General features: G+C 34.9%; 1 protein-coding gene across 2 annotated transcripts in view; it reads left to right on the top strand.

The window, feature by feature from the left end:
- The window catches only part of LOC145679736 (uncharacterized), a 51,095-nt gene that overhangs the window by 11,322 nt on the left and 16,335 nt on the right, over positions 1-23,438 (top strand). For both annotated transcript variants that reach the window (XM_081750299.1, XM_081750300.1), the window contains exons 3-4: positions 14,713-14,834; positions 15,754-15,928. In XM_081750299.1, the coding sequence (XP_081606425.1) occupies positions 14,713-14,834; positions 15,754-15,928 (297 nt within the window). The remainder of the gene's footprint in view (positions 1-14,712; positions 14,835-15,753; positions 15,929-23,438) is intronic.

Genomic DNA, 23,438 nt, shown 5'->3' with positions numbered 1-23,438 from the left:
TGTGTATAGTGTATAATATTTACTATACATTAAATATTCTAAATATCTTGGTTTATTTATTAATATTTTATGCAACCAGTTTCTTTCATATTTAATTAACTTTTTACTTAATGCACTGAAAAGAGAGATGTTTTACTCGAGTCACATTTTTCTATCACTTGTGTGCGCCTTAGAGGTGCATATACAGAGGAAGGCAAAGTAAAAAATACCGCCAAAAGTACAGAAAGTGCTCAAGTTCAAGAAGTACACATAACAATATAGTGTGGTATTCTTGTGTACTATTCATTGTTGGCGGAAAGTTTTCCTCTTTTGCTTTTTTTCTTTTCTCCCCATCAAAGGATTACACCGAAAAGTTTACAGGAATAAAAATAAGCTTTTCATTGTTGCATTGTTAAGTTCTCAATGATTTTGCATTATAAATATTGGTTTTAAAAAAAATATTAAAATATGCTTTTAAAATTAGTTTCTTCTGGACCCTTAGACAAGCACAACCATGTTCAAGGTACCAACCATATGTGTAAATTGCTTTTATGTTTTTCATGCTCTTTATGCTTTTGGGTTGCCCTAGTCATTGGTAATGTCATGACTGCTTACATGCCAGTCTCGCTCAGCTGGAATATCATTCAGTTTTGCTGTGATTGGTCGCTTACTGAACATCCAAATTTCCAGAACGAAGCCAACTGAACTATTTTTTGATAATGTGGAAAATTTTCTTCACCGGTCTGCGCAGCATTTGGGCCTTTATCGAAATAAAATTGTAAAATGGAGCACACACACAGAACCACAGACGCGTTAGTTGACACAAAAAATGCATAACTTTTGTGACTCCAGCAAAACGTTTAGATGCATAATTTTTAAGGATGCAACTAAATGCATAATGAAAACTGTGTTAATTGATGCACTTGTGTGCATAAAATTTATTATGCAGATAAACGTTTTGCTGAAATCACAAAATGTTATGCATTTTTTTGTCTCCTACTGAAGCATTTACATGCATTAATTGAAACAATGGTTGGTATCGCTGGTTGCATATTCCCTAAATATACAGGATTTCCAAGGGTGTGAAAACGATTAAATAAATTTAGAACACTACAAAAAATATGTAATCGAGGCTTTTTGGGTAATGCAGGACAGAGTACAGATATTCCATATTACATGAGAGCCTCTACGGCCATTTTGGAAGTAGTCATACTGGATTTGAGTTAATTAAGTGAAATATAGACTTTACGATACACTACTATTTTTGAAATAAAGTGTGATTTTTAAAGACATTAACAAGATTGTTTTCTATATTCTTTGTTAACGAAATTTTGATCACATAGGTCTAGATACAAAAACTTGTCATTGTAAATTTATGATCATAATTTTGTTCAGGATGCAAACAAGCAGAGAGGAAACTACCATAATATCGTTACGAAATCACACCTTATTTCAACAATAGTATCGGATCGTAAAGTTCCCATTTCACTGAATTAATTAAAATCCAGTATGATACCTTCCAAAATGGTCGCAGAGGCTCTCATGTAAAGTGGAATATTTTCACTCTGTCATGCATCACACTAATAAACCTCGATTTCATAGTTTTGGTAGTGTTGTAAATTTATTCCATCGTTTTCACACCCTTGACAACCCTGTATATCAGATGTGCAATATACAATTTAGGCCACTCAATTTATGAGATCCATCTAGACTATGTCACAACCATTATGAGAAAATGAGTTACAAAAATAAGGCCTTCAAATAGTATATCTTACAAGTCAAAAAAGGAAAAGAACTCAATTTATTATACCTAGGTACATAGCATTTTTTTACAGGTTGCTCTACAAGAGCAGTTTTGCGATTTTCACTAAAGCTAAAACCCCAAATGATCTTTGGTGAAATAAAAGAAAATGGGTCAATGTTAGAAAAATTGTACCGATAGCAAATCTAGCGATGGGAAACACAAAACTTTACAGAGTAAAAAAAAAAAAAAAAAGTGGAAACTACCAACTCAGATTATAAATCAAACTTTGTATGTCTATGTTCTCTGAATCTCTCTATCGCTTTTTTATAATATATTTTAGTATACTAATTTATGCCCGTTTGGCCTTTTTCCGTTTCGCCTTATGCCCTCAAAACATTTTGCCATACAACCGATAATTATGTTATCTTAAGGCGGAAGGGAAATTCCCGTTTGGCCTTTTCCTGCTTGACCTTTTAACATACAAGAGAATTTTCACTCTGTTTCTGTAACAAAGAGGGATTTATCTTATTCTCAACTGCAACGTCTCTTCTATTTCAGACAAATTAAACTCAAATATCTTAGAACATAAATTTTATTATCACACCCGAAATAGCATATCAAGTTTCTATGTGGATATAATATGAAACAGCATCAGTATATGAAATTACATCAATTTCACTGTTCTTAAGTCTATCTTTTAGGCGGTGAATCCTGTCGTCAAACCGTCTCTACCTTAGCTTTCTAAGTGTGTTTTCTGATAACCACTTGAAGAAGTACTCGCAAATCTTTCATTTTCACGTTGCCTGTCTTTCATTAATTCAATGAAAGAATGTATGTCTAAGTGATCCCTTGATGCCTTTCTTCGTAATTTGACGTGCCACTGTCTTGCATTGTTAGTCATTTGTTCTTGGTCATTTTCAAAGTGATTCCACAAGTCACTGCAAATAGGTAAAAATACATCATTAGCACATTAAAAATTCAAAGGATTGCAGGAGAATCTACGTTGGAAAGTCGATGACAAAATTTTGGGTAAACCTAATTTATTTCTTTTGCAAAGCAAAAGAATGTGTTCTTTTGATAATTTACAAATCAGTGAATGTAGAATCTTCAATACACGCACGTCGCAAGAAAATCTATATTATACTTTACATTAGGTGTTAATGGAAAAAATGCTATACTGTAGAGTGCTCGAGATAGCTTAATTAATGATTTAATAATAAAAAACAATCATTAATTTTTTGCACTAAACGCCATCTATTTATGTAGAAAAGAAAACATACTTACAGAGAAAATAACGTATCACCATCATCCAGCCAAGTGTCTATAAGATAATCATGGAACTCCTCCTTCATAGAACGTCAGGCATCTTCTTGCAAACGTACAAACACTACATCTAAATGGGAAGTTGGTACCAGAGGCTGTGCTGCTGCATGTCGAATCCATCTTTTTACTTCAGTGTTCTCTTTGTACAATTGAGAAAGTTCTAACTGCTGAACCTTCCTCCAAACAGACTGAGAGAAGTGGAAGGAACATCCTGTGATTTTAACCAGGAAATACTTTATTTATAGCATTGATTGCTACTTTCTTAAGATCAATAGAAACTTCTTTCAATTTGAAACGCAGTCCAAATTTCTCAGCTTCTTCCATGATTATCTCCAGTAATCTTACATGTGTCTCTTGCTTTTTACTGGGCAATATGCAGAAGAGGAGAACAAATACCTGGCCGAAATATTTTCCGTGCAGGATGTACATTTGGGAGAAAAGGAGAGGTACAGTCTTAAGTGTCCCTCCATTACAATCCTGTCGTACTGACACATAATTTTCAAAGTTCCAATAGTGCCGAAAACCTTTTGAAGATAGAAAGACTAGAATAAACAACACAGACATTCTAAAGAAAATGCTTTAATATTAATATTCTTACTCCTATTACTATTGTCATAACAGATTTTCACGATTAAAAAAAAAAAAGAAAAAAAAGAAAAAAAAGAAACAAGAAGAACGTAAGAAATGATAAACTATTTTCTTGATTACTAAAATATAACTTACAAGAATTCTACTGGTGTCATCGCCTTCATCCCCCAATAAAAGTTTTTGCCGTCCTGCGTTTCGCTCCACGATCCTTCCACATTCAATTTATTCAATCTTTGCGATAGTGGTGCCCGGTTCATGCTCGTACGTTATATAGAGAGTGTTTAACGGCACCAAAAATAGAGACAACAGATGCAGTTTCACCACAGTAATTTTCCTTAGCAATCTTCTTCCTGGAGAGAAGAAAATAAATTCATTTTAAACATCAATAGCAAAAAAAAAAAAAAAAAAAAAAAGTCGTACTTTCCCTCTAGAAAGTAAAGACAGACGGAATATTGCTTAACTACGACCGGTTAATTGTGTTACACTATAAATAAAAAAATGGACTATGTATTTGTGTGCTAGCTAGGATGCCATTTAAGAAAAGTTCCACATCTAAAGTTCTAAAATAACTTTTGGAAAAGTTGCACGAGTAAATATTAGAAACATGCAGAGAAGCTTCAGTGTCAAAATTACTTATACCTTATTACAACTATTATATATACTTACCTATACTTACCTATATGTCTTAGTAATTGTTGATATTCGTTCTTCCGCCGCTCTCTTCTTCATATGTGAGGTACAAATACAAGGCTACATGAGCAATTTTTTAAACAGTGACGCAGATAACACAAAATTCTGAATACTTGCTTTGATTATACGCTATTCTGTTCGTTCAAACGTAAATACTACTAGCATTACAAATGTTTTTCAAAATGACACTAAATTTCCCTATCATAACTTGAAAATCCCCTTCGCTGGTGTAAGGCGAAATGCAAAGGGCAAAGGGGAATTCCTGTTTCGCCTTACAATCAAATTAGCATATACTATCTTAGCATCATAGCCTGAAGTAATGAAAACAGGCACAAGGCGAAACGGGAAAAGGCCAAACGGGAAGACATCCAAAGTTTCATTTTAAAATCATCTGAAAGAATTGTTCACTTACATTTCCCTGTTTTTAATTATTAAAGATATATTTTGCAAACGGACAAATACGTGGACGTTTCGAATTAGGTACAAAAATATGAAAACTGTTCTTGTGATGTATAATTACAATATTCTAAAAAAGTTATATTTCTGGAATAAAAGTCTGTAGGTCTATAGTAATTTACCATGTTAAATTCAAATCTGAAATCAGAATTTCGCTATCAGGTTTACTTTCTCAGTAATATAGGATGTTACGTAAGTACACGACGCATGTTCTAAAAAAAAAAAAAAAAAAAAAAAAAAAACTAAAATGGAACAGTAACTAAGACGTTACTGGTTTAGCCTGTAGCATGTTTTCTAGTACGTGTGTCTCTTGTCTCTACTGACACATCATCAGTAGCCTTCTGACATGCTGAGTTACGTTTCTTTCATTTCCCATTCATGAAATTACGAATTTTAATTAAAAATGAAGTAACAGTCAGTTTAAATCTCATAATCAAATTGAATTCATTGCAAGAACATAACACTAGTGGAAAATCCTGTTAACCTCTGAAAAGTTAACCTGATAATGATACCAGAAATTACATTTGAAATTTCCTTTCCTTATTATATACTGTGTTAAAACGGCACCATTCACATTTCCCTATCATGTCCCTGAAACGGAAAGTTTGAGGGAAAAAATAAGGCTTTTGGTAAAAAAAATCCCTTTTTTCTATTTTGGGTCCCTCCGGAACACCCTGTGCTAACACACAGATCTTAAAATAAACTGAAAAATACTAAATGATGTACGAAACGTGTGTACAAAATTTCAAGCTTCTATCTTGAATAGTAAGGATGGGAGAAACAAATTACCAATCAGCTAAGAACATCCCCACAGTGGCCCAGATGACTCAAAAAGAATCGGATGTAATATAAAAATTTTCTGAGACATCCTAGGGTCATGTTTTACACTTCATTCTCATCAGAATAGAACAGTCTTTCAAACGGTACCATTCATATATTTCCGTCATGTATCTGAGGCGGGAAAAATTGCAAAAAATGGGATTTTTGTTAAAATATCCCTTTTTTAGCATTTCTGGACCCCTCCCCCCTGTGTTAACACACAGATCTCAAAATCAACTGAAAAATGTTAAGGGCATAGTGAATATCTCTACAAAATTTCAAGCTTCTATTTAGAACAGTAAGGTAAATATATATATATTAACACCTGTGCTAAGAATATCCCCACAATACCCCAAATTCCCGCAAAAACGGGAAATTTTCTAAGACATCCCTATTTACCCTAGGATCATGGTTCGTACCTCATTTTCTTCAGAATGGAAAGTACTTTCTAACGTTACCAATCACATGTCTTCATCATGTATCTGAGGCGGGAAAAAATCGATAAAGAGATTTATTAAAATATCCCTTTTTAAAACCGTTTTACCCGTTTGAACACAACTTGGGGCACCGCAAAGATCTGAAATATATCTGTAGAATACTAAGGAGTACATTGAATGTATGTGCAAAATATTGATCTTCTAGGTGCAAAAGTAAGCCCGCCAAAAAATAATATGCCCACAGTACCATAAATTCCCGTTTAAAACAAGATCTCAGGTAAAAATTTCCTGAGACATCCTTATTTACATTAGCATTATGGTTCGTACCTCATTCTCTTCAGAATAGAACAGCCTTTGAAACGTTTTCCATTCGCATGTCTCCGTCGAGTATCTGAGCGGGAAAATCGAGAAAAAGGGAATTTTTGTTATACGTGCAAAAGTAAGTAACTCAAAAAATAGTAAAAATAGGCTTAACGAAAAATTCTTTAGTTTTAAGTTATGACGTATCACACCCTATGTTTCGACCCACAAAGGCGTAAAACCATACGTAACGTGTTCTAGAACGCTTCCACTCTAGAAAAAAAGCTTTATTAGTACTTTTTAAATCGAATAATGAAAATACAACCCTAACGTATAAACATATACGATATATGTAAGGGTTAATGCCTTCTACTGTTTTTAACCTTCAATTTATTTCCTGCTCTATAGTAGGCATACCCGTGTTTTGTCAATATTTACTTCAATATCACGAAATCGGGGCTTTTGGCCCGATACTCTAACCAAAACATCACAATTACATGACCATGTGTGACTTTTAGTAGATACTCAACTATTGGTATGTGCAGGACAAGGGCGCCGTTTTCTGTGTAACTTTGGAGGGCCCTATGAAAGATATGCATTAGTAGAAAGGAAAAATGAACGACCATGTACTGTAGAAATAGGAGAACCTGCTTCAACTTAGCAATTTGGCCCCCCTCGTTAGAGGACCATTTCAACTTTGGGGGTCCCAGACCACTAACCCCCCCCAGGATCGGTGCCCTTGGTGCAGGAGTAACAACTTATGCGAGTTAAATGAAGTTTTTCTAAATAATCAACCTTCACCTAATAAGAATATTAAGTATTATTATTATTATTATTATTATTATTATTATTAATAATAATAATAATAATAATAATAACAGCGGTTCGGAGTTCACGCATGCATCGGATATATTTAATGAGAATCAAGCAGCCACTAGCATGAGTCACTTCAACATACAGTATGTACTGTAGTTAACCTAAATATTTCTTCACTCCTTTGTGGATTTTTGTAGGAAACGAGTTCCTTGTGAGAATCCCTTATGGCTTTGTCTCTATTCTTGTTGCTATTTTTGTTTTGCTAACGGTACTTTTTTTAATAACTACATACTTGCACTACCTAACACAATAATATCGTATTTTAACATACACTTACCTCCGTTTTTCTAAGCAGACTCCAGCACTAGACAAAAGAACACACACAATAACAAGTCAGAATTCGCTCCACAACAACACGAAAACCAGTCGAGCATGCGCAGTAAGTGCTGGAGACTAGCTTCAAACAAAACACGACACGTGACGCTCACATCAAGAAGAAATGCATCAGTACCGATGCAAAGATCTGCATCAATTGAGTAATCTTAAACCACAATGCGTTTATATGTCTCAAATGACCCATTTTTTATTTTCGATCGTTCTCTAGGGTTGAAAATGCTGCGCATCAGTGACAAAAACGAAATTTATACATATTAACGCGCCATTTGATGCACGTAAATGTTTCAAATTTCCTATGATGCACTTGTAATTCTGTGTGCACTTTGCGGAAAGTTCACTCATCTTCACGGCACAATATGTTACTTTGATTATAAGAATACCAACATTTCTGCACATCCACTAACTTTAACTATCAACTGTCAAATGACATTAAAACTGACCCACTGCGACTTACATACCCTGAAATTTCAAACATTAATGTTATCTCCTGCGAAAAAGGTTCACCACTTTTTAGACTATCTGATATATGATATTCAAATTCCAAATGTTTTTCTTTATTTTATAAGACATTAAAGTACACTTCTTAGTAGTTAGAGGAAGTTTATTTTGCATAAACTAGAAAGTGCATGAATAGACGTCCATTTAGACAGCCTATTCAGAAATGGTCTCAAACGTTTGTACATCGTTTGTACAGAAATGTGCAGGCGAAATTTTCGTTTGTACACAATTAGGGGCGCCGCCAGAACGAAAACAAAGTGGGGGGACTGTCTAAATGGTAGCCCCCCCACATTTTCAGATTCAATCGGAGATTGTCTCAAACGTTTGAACATCGTTTATACAGAAATGTGCAGGCGAAATTTTCGTTTGTACACAATTAGGGGCGCCGCCAGAACGAAAAAAAAGTAGGTGGCTGTCTAAATGGTAGCCCCCCCCCCCCACATTTTCAGATTCAATCGGAGATTGTCTCAATCGTTTGTACAGAAATGTGAAGGCGAAATTTCGTTTGCACACAAATGGGGCGCCGCCAAAACGATAACAAAGTATATGCTGCCTAATTGGTAACCCCTCCCCACGTCCGATTCAAAAATAAATTATCTCAATTTTTTGTACATCATTTGTACAGTAATGCGCAGGCGAAAGTTTTGTTTCTACGCTATCAGGGGCGTCGACAGAACGAACACACATGGGAGCTGTCTAAGTGGTAGCCCCACCATGTTCGATTGAACCACAAATTGTCGCGATCGTTTATACATTGTTTGTGCAAAAATGTGCAGGTAAAATTTTCGTTTGTACTAAATAATATACGGATGTGAGTATTTTTAATATTTGACCTAGAATTGAAGAAAAGGGTTGGGGATTGCAATTACTATAATTATGTATATATCTCGGGATTGCTCAAATTTAGATATATGAAAGTTGTTATTTCGACTTCACATTTCAAATGTTAAACCAGTGTATCATGGTTTAACGTTTTCTGATACTTAACCTAAAATGTAAGAAAGGGGGTTCACTAAAATGCTCACGAAATTCGCGATTTTGGATTTTGGATTAATTCTATATTAAAGACTCAGGATGAAGACAAAATATTGCGCACAGTTGCACGTTGGACCATCTGCTAGTCCTAAGATAATAATAATAATAATAATAATAATAATAATAATAATAATAATAATAATAATAATAATAATAATAATAATAATAATAATATAGTAGAAGCAATTAACTTTGAAAGTACTGGTTAGTGGAACATTAAAAAATGTGTCATATACTATGGAGTATTTACTAACAAGACAAATACAGGGGATATATACCAAAAAAGTGGAAACACCTGGTATAAAAGATTGAGCCATTTCAAACACGATTTGAGTCTGAACATGATGGTGTCGCTGTGATCACCGGCACATCCCTTGAGGTAAACAGCCTGGCCAATCGAACAGAAGGGCCAATTACAGTTCAACGACCAGTCCGTGCAGGTTATCGTGAATCATGTCTGAACTGATAGAGTTTCAAAGAGGGGAAATTATTTGTGTACGTATTGTGGGAGTTTCCGTAACGAAAGTAGCGGAATTTTTTAGTGTATCAAGAGGTACAGTCTCGAAGATCATGTTTGCCTACGAATGTTTCGGAAAAACCGTTTCAGCGAAGCACCAGCGTGGGCGCAAGTGTGCGTTGCGTGACACAAACACGCACATTGGGTAGGATTGTGACGAAGCAGATCACCATGGCGCGAAAAGTCAATGCTGAGCTGAATACTGTGCTTACAAAGCCTGTTAGTGTTAAAACAGTCAGAAGAGAACTCCACAAGTAAGGAATTTATGGCAGATTTTGCATTTCCAAACCACTCGTTACTATTGACTATGCTGCTATACGGAGACAGTGGTGCAACGCCCATAAAAACTGGACAATGGAGAGGTGGAAGACTGGCATCTGGTCGGATGAGTCTTCCTTTACATTGTTTCCAAGTGCTGGTCGAGTTTACGTGTGGAAAACGCCGGCACAAGCGTACAATACAGACTTATGTTACCAATAGTGATGATTTCGGCAGTTTTGGTGGTCCAGTGATGATTTGGGCAGCCATATGCTGGTATTCTGCCAGACTCATTATCACCTTGCATGAACATGTCACTGCCAAGGACATGTTCATTTTGAGTAACCATTTTGAGTAACCAGCTGCATTCCACGATGCAAATCTTATTTCCAGATGGTAATGCCATGCTCCAAAATGACAGAGTCCCTGCTCATACAGCTCACATCGTCCAGAACTGGTTCGATGAGCACAAATATGAAGTGTCGCAACTTCCATGGCCCCCAGAATCGCCACACATCAATATCATCGGGTCCTTGTGGTCAGTTTTGGATACCCGCTACCCACCACCGTCCTCTCTATAACAACGTTCCGCTACTTTGGCGGAAGAATGGTATAACGTCTCTTTGACAACCATACGTGTCCTGTATTTCTCCATTCCCCATCGACTACAGGGCGTTCTGCACACGGTCCTACTTGCTCTTAGTGAAGGTAATGTGCATGAAGGGAATCATTATTTTTGTCCATCCCCTGTAACTTTTATTCTTGAATTTGAAATTTAGTAAAAATGATAACAAGGTATAATGTGAAGGAAAATATACGGAACTGTAGGAAAATATATGGAAATAATATTCAATTGAATAATTGTTGCTTCAAATTTATTGTAACTTAAAAGAATGTCTTAGTGAATTTTTGCTCCATGTTCGATTAAATGAATGTACTACATTCATAGATGTACAATATGAACACAATTTAATAAATAGATAGAAATTGATATGGATAAGCAATGACGTAAATATTAAGAATAATTTTTAGCTCCCGCCGTATGAATATGGGAGCTTATAGATTCCTACCAGATGTTTTATAGGTTTGTCTATCTCTCTCTTTCTCTCTGTGTGAATGTGATGTTTTATTTCTCCGTAAATACTGATCGGATCTGAACTAAATTTCGTGTCAATAGAATATAGCTATATTTGGTACTTCCTCTGACCCTTCTATGGGTGCTGATATGTGTGTATGCGATACTCTATTTCTTGGTAATTTCAGATCTAAATCAAATTTGGTGATTAGGTAACCTATCGTCTAATTAATAAAGATCGCTATATTCTGCGAACCCTCTCTGACCTCCGAGGAGTGATGGGGGTTACATGTAAAAGTAATGTATCGGATCCGTAGTTCAGAGGGTCTGAAAAGAATAGTGATACTTCTGATGTCATTTAAATACAATTTTAGCCCCCACCGTCATGGGGGTTCAGAGGGAGGAAGAATCGAAAACAGACGATATTATTGTCGAAGGAACAGTTTCCAGGATGACTGAGATGAATAGTGACAGATTCAATGCCGTTTTAAGTTCAAGTTCAGCCGTTATCGACATAGAGTGGCATATAGAAATAATCAAATTAATGTTTAAATGGGAATAATAAGGACCAACACAGTTTGTGTTTCAGTCTTTGCAAATCGAGAGCTTCTGAGTTCGGTTCACAGACTGTCCCTCAGCTTCTACTCTTTCCAACTACAGTATTTTTAAAGTCCGTACGTGTTTCACCCACTCCACTTAATACATTTACAGTATATTGACGATTATCGGAATAGGAGATAGCGAGAACTGGTGTTTTGCAATCTAGCGTTCTAATAATAGGTACCATTTTCAATCTCAGCAATCGTTATTCAACCGGTTAACGTTGATCGCTAAACTGCATAAACAGTAATACACAGCTGTAGCCCAATCCCCTTTCTTACTTTCTAGGCTAAATATCAAAAAACGTTAAAACACGATACACTGGTTTAACATTTGAAATGAGAAGTCGAAATAACTTTCATATCTCTAACTTTGAGCAAATCCTGAGATATATACATAATTATAATAATTGCAATCCCCATTCCTTTCCTTCCATTCTAGGTCAAACATTAAAAACACTCACATCCGTATATTATTTAGTACAAACGAAAATTTTATCTGCACATTTTTGCACAAACGATGTATAAACGATCGCGACAATTTGTGATTCAATGGAACATGGTGGTGCTACCACTTAGACAGCTCCCATGTGTGTTCGTTCTGTCGACGCCCCTGATAGCGTAGAAACAAAACTTTCGCCTGCGCATTACTGTACAAAGGATGAACAAAAAATTGAGATAATTTTCTTTTGAATCGGACGTGGGGAGGGGTTACCAATTAGGCAGCATATACTTTGTTATCGTTTTGGCGGCACCCCTAATTGTGTGCAAAAGAAAATTACGCCTGCACATTTCTGTACAAAGACGTACAAACAAGTGCGACAGTTTGTCATTGAATTCGACATGGTGGGAGGTCTAAAATTTAGGCAGCCCCCAGTTTGTTTTCGTTCTGGCGGCGCCCCTAATTGTGAAAAACGAAACTTTTGCCTGCACATTTCTGTACAAACGATGTACAAACGATTGAGACCATTTCCGATTGAATCTGAAAAGGTGGGGGCTACCATTTAGACAGCCCCCCACTTTGTTTTCGTTCTGGCGGCGCCCCTAATTGTGTACAAACGAAAATTTCGCCTGCACATTTCTGTACAAACGATGTACAAACGATTGAGACCATTTCCGATTCAATCTGAAAAGGTGGGGGCTGTCTAAATGGTAGCCCCCCACTTTGTTTCGTTCTGGCGGCGCCCCTAATTGTGTACAAACGAAAATTTCGCCTGTACATTTTTATACAAACGATGTACAAACGACTGAGACCATTTCCGATTGAATCTGAAAAGCTGGGGGCTGTCTAAATGGTAGCTCCCCACTTTGTTTTCGTTCTGGTGGCGCCCCTAATTGTGTACAAACGAAAATTTCGCCTGCAAACGATTGAGACCATTTCCGATTGAATCTGCAAAGGTGGGGGGCTACCATTTAGACAGCCCCCCACTTTGTTTTCGTTCTGGCGGCGCTCCTAATTATCTACAAACGAAAATTTCGCCTGCACATTTCTGTACAAACGTCGTAGAAACGATTGAGACCATTTCCGATTGAATCTGAAAAGGTGGGGGGCTACCATTTAGACAGCCCCCTAGTTTGTTTTCGTTTTGGCGGCGCCCCTAATTGTGTACAAACGAAAATTTCGCCTGCACATTTCTGTACAAACGATGTACAAACGATTGAGACAATTTCCGCTTGAATCTGAAAAGGTGGGGGGCTACCATTTAGACAGCCCCCCACCTTGTTTTCGTTCTGGCGGCGCCCCTAATTGTGTACAAACGAAAATTTCGCCTGCACATTTCTGTACAAACGATGTTCAAACGATTGAGACCATTTCCGATTAAATCTGAAAATGTGGGGGGGCTGTCTAAATGGACGTCATGAATAGCATTTTGCAGACTGATACAGTCTCTGAACGTAGGACACGGTAAAATTTTAAATCATTTGCATTTTGCAGCCTTGTGACTTGTTAGGTAAATCATTAATATATAACAAACCCAACGAAGGTATTAAGTTGAAATCTTGCAAAAATCCGAATGAATTATAAATTCAGAAGTCAGGGCACTTCTGTAGCACACACGATGTCTGCGTTCGATAATATATACAGTAGAAATATACTTAGATATGTGAAAAATTAAAATTTACAAGCTTACTAAGAAGAATATGTCATTTATGAGATCAAACACTTGACTGACATCTGTATAAATTATGTCAACTTGATCTTATTTTCAGTTTCTGTTGCTAGTACGTGAGTGAACTCTGCAAGATTATTTACTGTTGGTTTTTCTGTTTAGAAAGCCGTATTAATTGTATGAAATAATTGAATAAACATGTGATTTTTTTTGAATAATAGTTTCAAATATCTTCGCTGGTACGTAGATTATTCTTACTAATCTCTACGTAGCTTCTTATATCAGTATTATGTTCTTTACCCAACAGAATTGGACAATATCAGCAACTTTTCATTTAGTTGGAAAGAGAGAGCTAGTTAGTGACATTGAATATTGCCTGTATAAATATTGTAGTCGTGGAAGTATAATATATCGTGGGATTTTGTCAGGTCCTGGAGAGATCTGAGACCTAAGCCTTTTTATAGTATATATGGCTTGTTTCAGCTTAATATGAGTAAATATAATCTGTTTAAGCACATCAGAGTTAACATGATGTGATAAAGGTTCAAGATCATACCCAGATTTGTTACACAAGACCTAAAAGTATTGTATAAATGCATTAACATTTTTTTTTTTAAATTGGTTTTTAATTTACGTTTCTTGAAAGTTAAAGTATTGCTATCGGAATTGCGTTTTCTCTTTTTTAAGTGAAGTCCAAAGTACAAGAGACTTCTAGATTTAGAATAACACTGGATTCGCAATCATTTCTAAATCTATTATGATCGCTTGAAATTTGCCGTTTGGCTATATCCCTAATTTATTTAATTGATGGGTAATGTCCTCAATCCTTTGTCTCATGTTTCTTTATGCTCTTTGGTCTTTATTAATGTGATTATTTTAGGCGTAAACCGAATAGGATACTTCTGATTAACTTTCTCACGTGGAACACGTTTGTTAGAATATCATATAAATATCATATAAGGTTATCATAAAAATATATCTGGAATTAAAATATACACTTCTATAGTGTTAAGCACTTTAGAATCAACACAAACTATATGAACAAAAACTTAGAAATTATGTTTCTTTCAGATCAGCAGAAAGTTGATGATCTTGAAAGGGAGAATGCAATACTAGAAGGAAAAGTAAATGCTGCAGATGAACGTATTTTTACACTGGATAAGAGAATCAGAGAAGTTACTGGAGAGAATCAGGTATATTTACCATCAAAACAATAGCTACAGTCAGAAATTTCATGATTCCAATTAAATATTTGGTCTAATTTCCACAATGTGAATCAAAAAAAGTAGTAACGCCTTTTTATGCGTTTTTCTCTATTAAACGTACTATACGTAAAGAGCAGAAGACAAGCCATAATTTAATAATTTTACATAGACTTGCATGCTACTTGTCTTATAATATTTCATCCATGTTTCCTTAATTTGGTATATTGTTATTAAAGAATATTCCTTTAGATTAAATGCTTGCAATGTTTAAGAATGTATTTTATTTAAATAATGTTTGTTTTTAATCTCTTCTCTTTCTCATTATTTTGATGCATAAAGGAATAAAATAATTATCTGATAAACGATTTTCTAAGATCATTAGAATAGAGATTTATACCGAGGGTATATGAGGCAGAGCCTACTGTCTAAAGTGGAGTCCAGACACTACTCGGGTTTGTGTTGGAGGAGATGCCCCCACGAGGAATCAAACCTGAAATTACACGACAGAAAGTATGCGTCCATGAAGCATCACAATTAAATATAACTTTGTCAGTGTCGGAAATCTTGTTACGCAGACGCTTAAAATTGGGAACTATTCGTAACATTGACATTGCAATGTATTATTAGCATGAGAATTAAAGAAAGGAATTACGATCTTTAAATCGTTGGCATCCTCAGTACTTTCTACGTTCAATTCACTTCTTAAAGTTTCTTTCTCTGACCAAATTGTTGCAAGATATGTTTATTTTCTTTATTCAAGAATCTTGATTATGTTTGGAGTTAGTAAAATATAAGTTTCAAAATATATCTAAAGTATGATCTTGAAATTTCAAATCAAAAGTATAAAGCATTTGTTTTAACTACATAAGAAACAAATGTAATACTTGTGATCTGTGCTTCTTTGCAGGCTCTTGCTCTCGAATTAGATAAGTTAGGAATAGAAGAAACTCAAGCTGAAATTACTGCGGAAAATGATTCTATTCGGAGAAAAGTATGGTACGAACGTATGCAGGAGCATAAAGAACTCGTGGACGAATTAAAAAGAAAGAAATCTGAGGCAGCTAGAAATAAGGAAGCATTACGTACGTAAAAATTATCATTTTGTAGAATGTTAATTGAGAAAATTAGTGAAAATTGCTGATGAGCTCGAAATATCGGTATTACAAGTATTTTCAGTTAGGAGAAATGACTCAGTCTAAAATATTTTCATTGTGCATTATATAGCTGAGTCAGTATACACATCATTATGTCGTGGGTGGCAAGAAAATAAGTGTACACTACTATCATAAATTTAGATTGAAGCTCTAGTCATCATAGAGGATTTAGAAGAATCAAGTCATATATATATATATATATATTTAATATTACCAAACGGTAAAGATAATCTAAGATATTATATATTTGAATTGATGATTGCGAAAAGAACCTGACTCCGTGTTGTATAGTTTTGAGATACTAAAGAAAAACTATTTACATCTTTTCCAGGCCATGCTTTTGCACTCAACTTTATCTATATCTATGTCTATCTATTTACAAAACAAGTTGTAAAATCTTTGACTTTGGTCTTTTCTGTATAGAAAGTTGTGTATACCCCAGGGAATCGGAAAATGTTCACAAACCAATTTCGCAAAAAATTGTTATGCAATCAACGATTCATTTCTTCTTATGAGAATAAACTTTTGTATTAAATCTGTTCTTTTCCTCTTCTGGTTCATGTGAAGTAATATTTTTAAAACTTTGTTTTCTGTTTAGCTTGCGACATTTATAATGGTTTTACACATTAATTTAGTGGTATGCGTGGTATTACTTCCAAAGGTCGGAAGATGGAATAGAAACTATGCTAAATGTAAATATTTTAGCTAATAAATAATTGTTAATTTGTAAAGCACAAATATTTAAATGTCTTACGCATTCTACGTATTCTAATAACAGAAATAAGAAATATGTAATTATGACAGCACAGAAATATTAAGAGCTAAGATAAATTCGATTAAAACAATAGAAAATTAAAGATTTTGCTTTCTCTTCCACTAACTCTACACAATTCCATCTAAACTCGAACCAGAGTACATTCGTGGTAAAGTGGTTAACATATTGATTTATAACACACCATTTTCTTTGGTTATGTCTTAACATCAAAATAAATAAATATATCCTGGTTGAACGAAGCCAATTATAACAAACCAAATATTACGGTCATTGAAAAAAAATTAATTCATTGAAAAAAAATCAATTCAAACATGCGCAACAAATTTATCAAAAGAATTCAGATTCTTGTTGAGTGGCTAATCGAAATGAAAGACGACTCGACGTCATTAACTTAAATTGAATGAGGAAAAAAAATAGTATCAAACTTACATATGCTTAACTCTATGAGCAGTATTCGAAATTATAAAATTGAAATTTGGTCGTGATTGTTTATTTGTGCCAATCAGTCAACAGTTACATTGTAATTATCAGGAGCAAGAGAATAAAGTTTGTTAAGTATTTGCCTACATCGCAGTATGTTCAAACACTTACGATATTATGTTATTACATTGACTTAATATAAACATTGTATCAATTCTCAAATTCTGATATCTTTATGATACATATTCAGTTCGTGATCATTCAAGAACTAATGATCCATACGCTCTAGTCACTCATTTAACATGACATTATTATTACTAAGATTATTCCTAAATAGACGTTCACTATTTATAACCCTGTTATTCGTTTGAATGAAGCGACAACATAAGCCCTACATGACTGCTACTACATTCTCATTGCACTCTAGGACAAGTAAGTAGCATATATCAACCATACGTAACACTTCTACAAAAAAAAAACCTACTATTAATGAGATGCGATATTTACAAATGAAGAAAGAAAAAAATGTTCTACTTCTACTTCTCTACGACAGGGGAGAGATTGGAACGTCATTATCAACATTATTATCACTTTTGACTTCACAACATAATGTCATTAATTCTCTAGAGCAATGAACACATGATAAATTTCAGATTGTGTGTAAGAACGACAAATTGAATAGCCGTAAGTACGTATATGTTTATCAATAAAGTTGAACATCAGTCAGCTATGTTGACTTCCGATGAGGCAAATATGTAAGAAATTCCATAACGCGTTAATGGCACCTTTAAACTAAATTTGTGCCCAAGACAGAGTCTTGCACGGAAGCATATTCGAACAAGATTTTAAATATATATAAAAAACTACAACTGGAGGTTAGCTGAAATCTGCACAGATCAGGTATGCACTCGCATATCATGAGACAACAGCCATGAAAACGGTACATTTACTATCCTAATTTACCAAAACCCTTTCACATTTAAAATCCAAGATATATATACGAAATCACGTTCAGAATATAATTTCTTAACCTACATAAAGCCTAACCTACGCAATTGTAAATTGTCAAAATATATCGCGAGACAAGATAACATGACATTATTTAACATAAACACACAGGTTCAATCTACCTAACCTAAACAAGCAATTGAAATATATTACCCAACATATATCGGGAGACAGAATCAAAAGACATTATTTAACAGCAAGCACACAAGTTCAATTTACCTCACCTAAACAAGCAATTGAAATATATATTTCCCGAAATATATCGCAAGACAACACAAAAGTACATTATTTAACAGTAAGCACACAATCTGATTTCCTAACCTAACAATCAAGATAGATGTATATTATGGGATATGTTCAATTTAAATCTTACCTAACCTAAGCAACCTAAACACATTATTTAATGAGGCACACGTTCAAAATGACATCTTAGAGTGAAAATATTACTTAATCTAACAATAAAGAAAACCGTATCAATTCTCACATGGAAAATATTAGAGGCACAATAATATCAAGCGGTGCGCTTAAAGTAAAGTTCACCAACAATTTTCAATTTTGATCACATATGCTTATGACATCTTATTTTTATTTGAGTGGAAACGAGATGAGCTGTCTAAACGCGTAACGCCTTTCGTTTTAACTACACATATTTATTTCGAAGCACTCCATTTGGTGAATTAGTGGTTCTGTTTATGATCGGAACAAAAAGAAAATAAAAAAATAAAATGGATGGATATTACCCAATTAGTCGAGGTTCCTACAAAATAGTCCTCTCGGTCCTTGTCACCTGGATCCCTGGCTTCACAGGACAGAATAGGTTAGCAATAGGTTAGCAAACCTATTTATTTACACGTTGAAACTGATCTCCTCGGGTATTAGTCCCACGTCCTATTAAATATGGAACCCTGGTCCTATTAGCCGACGAAATGAACTCCAACAACCCTACTTCCTGCCCATTACTTTCTATCACTCGTAATGGCGGAAGTAATACTCGATGGCTTTAGCCAAAACTTGTTTTATGAATTTTTCACTTCGGTCAGACTCCTCAGTGTTCCTTTTCTTCCAAATAGTTCAGGTTAACACCAATTAACAATTTATACTAGGTTGACTTCGAAAGTTTATACTTTTGATTACGAAATTTCTAAGTTTGAGGAGCTGACCTAAGCCATCGTTCTTTTACACTGTAAAACGGCGTTTCACTGCGTCATCATACTCGCGTCACCAGACCTTAATAATAGCGGTTTTAATATTGCATAGTCGACTACGAACAAAAACAAATTTATATTCCTTCTGTTATTATACAAAACCCTAGATAAATAAGCAGTCGTTTTACCTATTAAATAACATCTCCTGAGTATTGGAAGTAATCATGTAATGAAGTTTTTAAAACTCACCTAGTTAGTTCTTGCAATTATTTACGTTGCTATAACAATGATTTTCTCCAATTTGGTTGCAGCATCGCCATTTTGACGATGTTAGGTTCACGTATAGCGATTCAAATGCCCTCTTGCGGTCGTAACCGAAATGATCGCTATGTTCTTAACAAAAGAACGACGGAAAGCAACAGAGTGAAATAGCATGAGAAGTTAAATTTTCTTCCAATCGTAGTTTTGGATTGATATTTCTATAAGGTAAAGTAAATTGAAATAGAGTAAAAGTGTAAATTAAATTTCACTATATTAAGCTATAACATGAGTGGAATTATTACAGTAACGCGAAACAATTGTAGAAAGAAACAGTTCGAAATTTTCGTGGTAAATTATTGGTGTGTTTGCGTATCTCATATGTGTTTTGCATATCGCATATAAAACTAATCACCTTTTGTGCCATTTATTTCATTGGCAACGAAACAAATTAACATCAAAACGAATCTTTGGAAGCACTAGGGTGCAGTGTTACAATACACGAACCAACTTTAACGCTGCATAAACAACCGGTAAACATTACAATACTGGTAAACATTACAATACGGGAGCCAACTCAAATAGAATGTAAACAACCGGTAATCGGTCTGTTACATTTTTCCCGGCGGCTTTAAGAAAAAAATTTTTTTACTACTTAAAACTAACATTTTAAAATTATTTTTTTAATTTTTTTAAATTTTTTTATGACTATTTAAAGTCTTTTAACAATTCTTCTCTCTTTTCTGGAGAGCAATTGAACAATTTTACATTTGATAAATTTTGAGTCGGCACTTCTCTCCCCTCCAAATCTTTTAAAGAAACGGAGTTATGATGTATTTTCGTCACAACAAAAGGCCCTGTGAATACAGGCATGTACTTATGTGTGACCTTCTTAAATGCATCCGATTGAAAATGGGTTTTAACCATCACCAAGTCCATTTCCTTAATTTCAATCACATTATTTTGCGACTTCCGTTTCCGTCTGGATAACAAACGGGGTTCCACCTGAATATGCCGTTTAGATTTTTCTACTGTTTTCAATTCAGAAGGCCATGGAAATTTTTCTCTAAATCTATCAGCAGCCGAGAAAGAAATGAACACCTCAGCAGGCGTACATCCAATGGTACTATTATAAGAATAATTTAGTAAATCTTGTGCCACCTTTAGCACTGTTTTCCACTTAATATGGTTATGGCTGCACAATAATCGAATAATTCGATTGAGTTCTCGATGCGAACGTTCCACGATGCCATTCCCAGAAGGGTTGTATGGCGAGACCAAAATGTGTTGAATTTGGTGATCATTGCAGTAAGTCTTCCACGCGTTCGAAAGGAACTGCGGGCCCTGGTCGGATATTATAAAATTCGTATGAGGGAAGAGGTAAAAATATTCCTTTTCTAGCGTCCGAACAATCTCAGCAGTTGTGGCAGTTTTTAACGGTAAATAGCACAGAAACCTTGAATAGACGTATACAATTGAAAGAATATAATAGAATCCATAGCTACATGTCAATTTCCCCACGAGATTGATGCACAACTTGGTATGTATCTTATCTGCCTCAATATGCAGATTCTCACGTGCAATGATTCTATTGGAGAACTTCGTTCGGGCACACAATTCACAATTATTGATGAAATTTTGGAACGTACGTTTTTGTCCTTTCCAGAAAAACAATTCTTGAACTAATTTCAAACATTTACTAACACCAAAATGCCCCGTTTCATGAACCTTCCTAATCGTTCTCTCAATTAATAACTCTGGGATTACTAGCAGCCAACGTTTCGTTTTTAAATTTTGAATATAGACCAAATTATTTACTAGACGAATTCGAGAGTCGACACTGTCTGACATTTTCGCTTTTAATTCGTTACAGTACTTATCACCCTCTTGCATTTGCAGTAACTCATTTACAGTGAACCACGTACTCTCATCATAACAAACAAAATTAACATGGTATTCTTCAGGTTCGGCAGGGAGTTCCGGAGTATTGCGACTCAATATGTCGGCTATTTTATTGTCCACCCCCTTTATGTGCTCGAACCGAAGATCGAACCTCTGTAACTTTAACAAAATTTTTGTGGTTCGGGGATCTAAGTTCTGTAAAGTAAAAGCGTATGTCACTGCGCTGTTGTCACAATGGACCGTAACTTTTCTACCTAAAATATAGTACGAGAAATGTTCGCATAAAAACAATACTGCTAGCAACTCCAATTGGAAGATCGAATAGGAAACTTCATATAACTTTAATTTTCTACTTGCATATCCGATAACGAGAAGCTCTCCAGTATCATCATACTGAGCCAGATAGCCAGCCAAAATTTCTAGCGACGCGTCTGAAAATAAGTGGAACGGTTGATCGAAATTAGGTTGACTGAGCGCTGGAGGCTCACTAACAATTCTCTCAATTGTTGGAATCTATTCAATAATTCCTCAGTTAGACAATATTTCTTGTCTTTCTTTAACAAATCGAAAAATGGCGCTGTTAGAGCGGCGAACTGAGGAATGAATTTTCTTCGCCAAGAAAGAATGCCTAAGAAGGACCGAAGTTTCTTCTTAGTTTTCGGTATCGGAAAGTACTTTATCGCTTCGTTTTGTTTGGGATTCGGCTTTAATTCCTTCCCATTCACAATGTGTCCCAAAAATAAAATTTCGGACTTGACGAACTGACATTTCTTAAAATTTAGCGCAAAATTTCCAAAAGTTAGAATTTTCAAAGAGTTGTTCTAAATGAATAAAATGTTCATCAAAAGTAGAACTAAAGCACATCACAAATCGTAAAGAGAAGTGAACCTATTAATAGTTCAAAGGTACACTGGACACAAGTCGAGCTTAGCCGCACGAAAAAGAATTTTAAAAAAATTCCAAATATTATAAATGAAGAGATTCAGTTCAGCTCTTGTGTTCAGGATACATTTTATTTATATTTCGATTCGCGGTACTTCCTTCAGAACAAAGTACGTCGATAAATTTTAAACAAGGCAGTACAAAATCATTTCGTCTCGGAACGAATGCATTTTAATTTCAAAATATTATTTCGAGGAGAGAAGTTCAGTCGAGCAATTATCGCTTTCCTTTAATACCAACTGCTCAATCTGTTTTCCCGAATTAAGACCAAAGTAGCTAACAAAATGGGAAACTTTATTGTTATTATCATTATTATTACTAACCAGCTTCGCTGCAACAAAAGAATACGGCGATATACGAAGATGTGATCGTAGTCCCTATTAGTACGTTTGAAAAAGACAGAGGAATTACTGGACACAAAAGGAATTAATTGACAGGTAGGTTATACTGTTAGATTATACATTTCTGATACTGCGTACTATACTGATACGTAAACAAATCCTGAATATTCAAAGTTAGTCTTAATAAACCCTTTTCAAAAGAAAATATCCTTTTCCGCGAGTTTAACCAAGTTTTTTTTTTAAGCTGAAATTATCATTCCCACTGACTAAACAAATTTGACTCAACTTGCCGTTCTTTTACACAATTTCAGTTCTTCGGTTCAATAAAGCCACTAAAAGAGAAGTTTCTAGATCAAGATTCTAAATTCCCATTTTGCTATTGAATATATATATAATCTTTTACCTCCTACATTATTCACAAAACATCATGAACACAAATTAAACTACTAGAAACACAACAAAAGGAAAACAAAACAAAAGTCAGGGTTACAAATTCAGTTGTAGGAGGAGCTAATACAGGCGGTGATATCTTTGCCTGTCTTATCCTACGGAGTGCTTCTAGCCACTTGCAACAATGTTTTCCGATTAACGTACGTCTCCGCCCCTGGCTAGAGCAATTCACTATTAACCACCTAAACAGCTTTGAT

This window comes from Thermobia domestica, chromosome 2 (genome assembly GCF_964235325.1).
Source record: "Thermobia domestica chromosome 2, izTheDome1.hap1.1, whole genome shotgun sequence".
Taxonomy (NCBI): domain Eukaryota; kingdom Metazoa; phylum Arthropoda; class Insecta; order Zygentoma; family Lepismatidae; genus Thermobia; species Thermobia domestica.
Note: the sequence above shows the minus strand (reverse complement) of the source record. Positions and strands in the feature narration are given on the sequence as shown.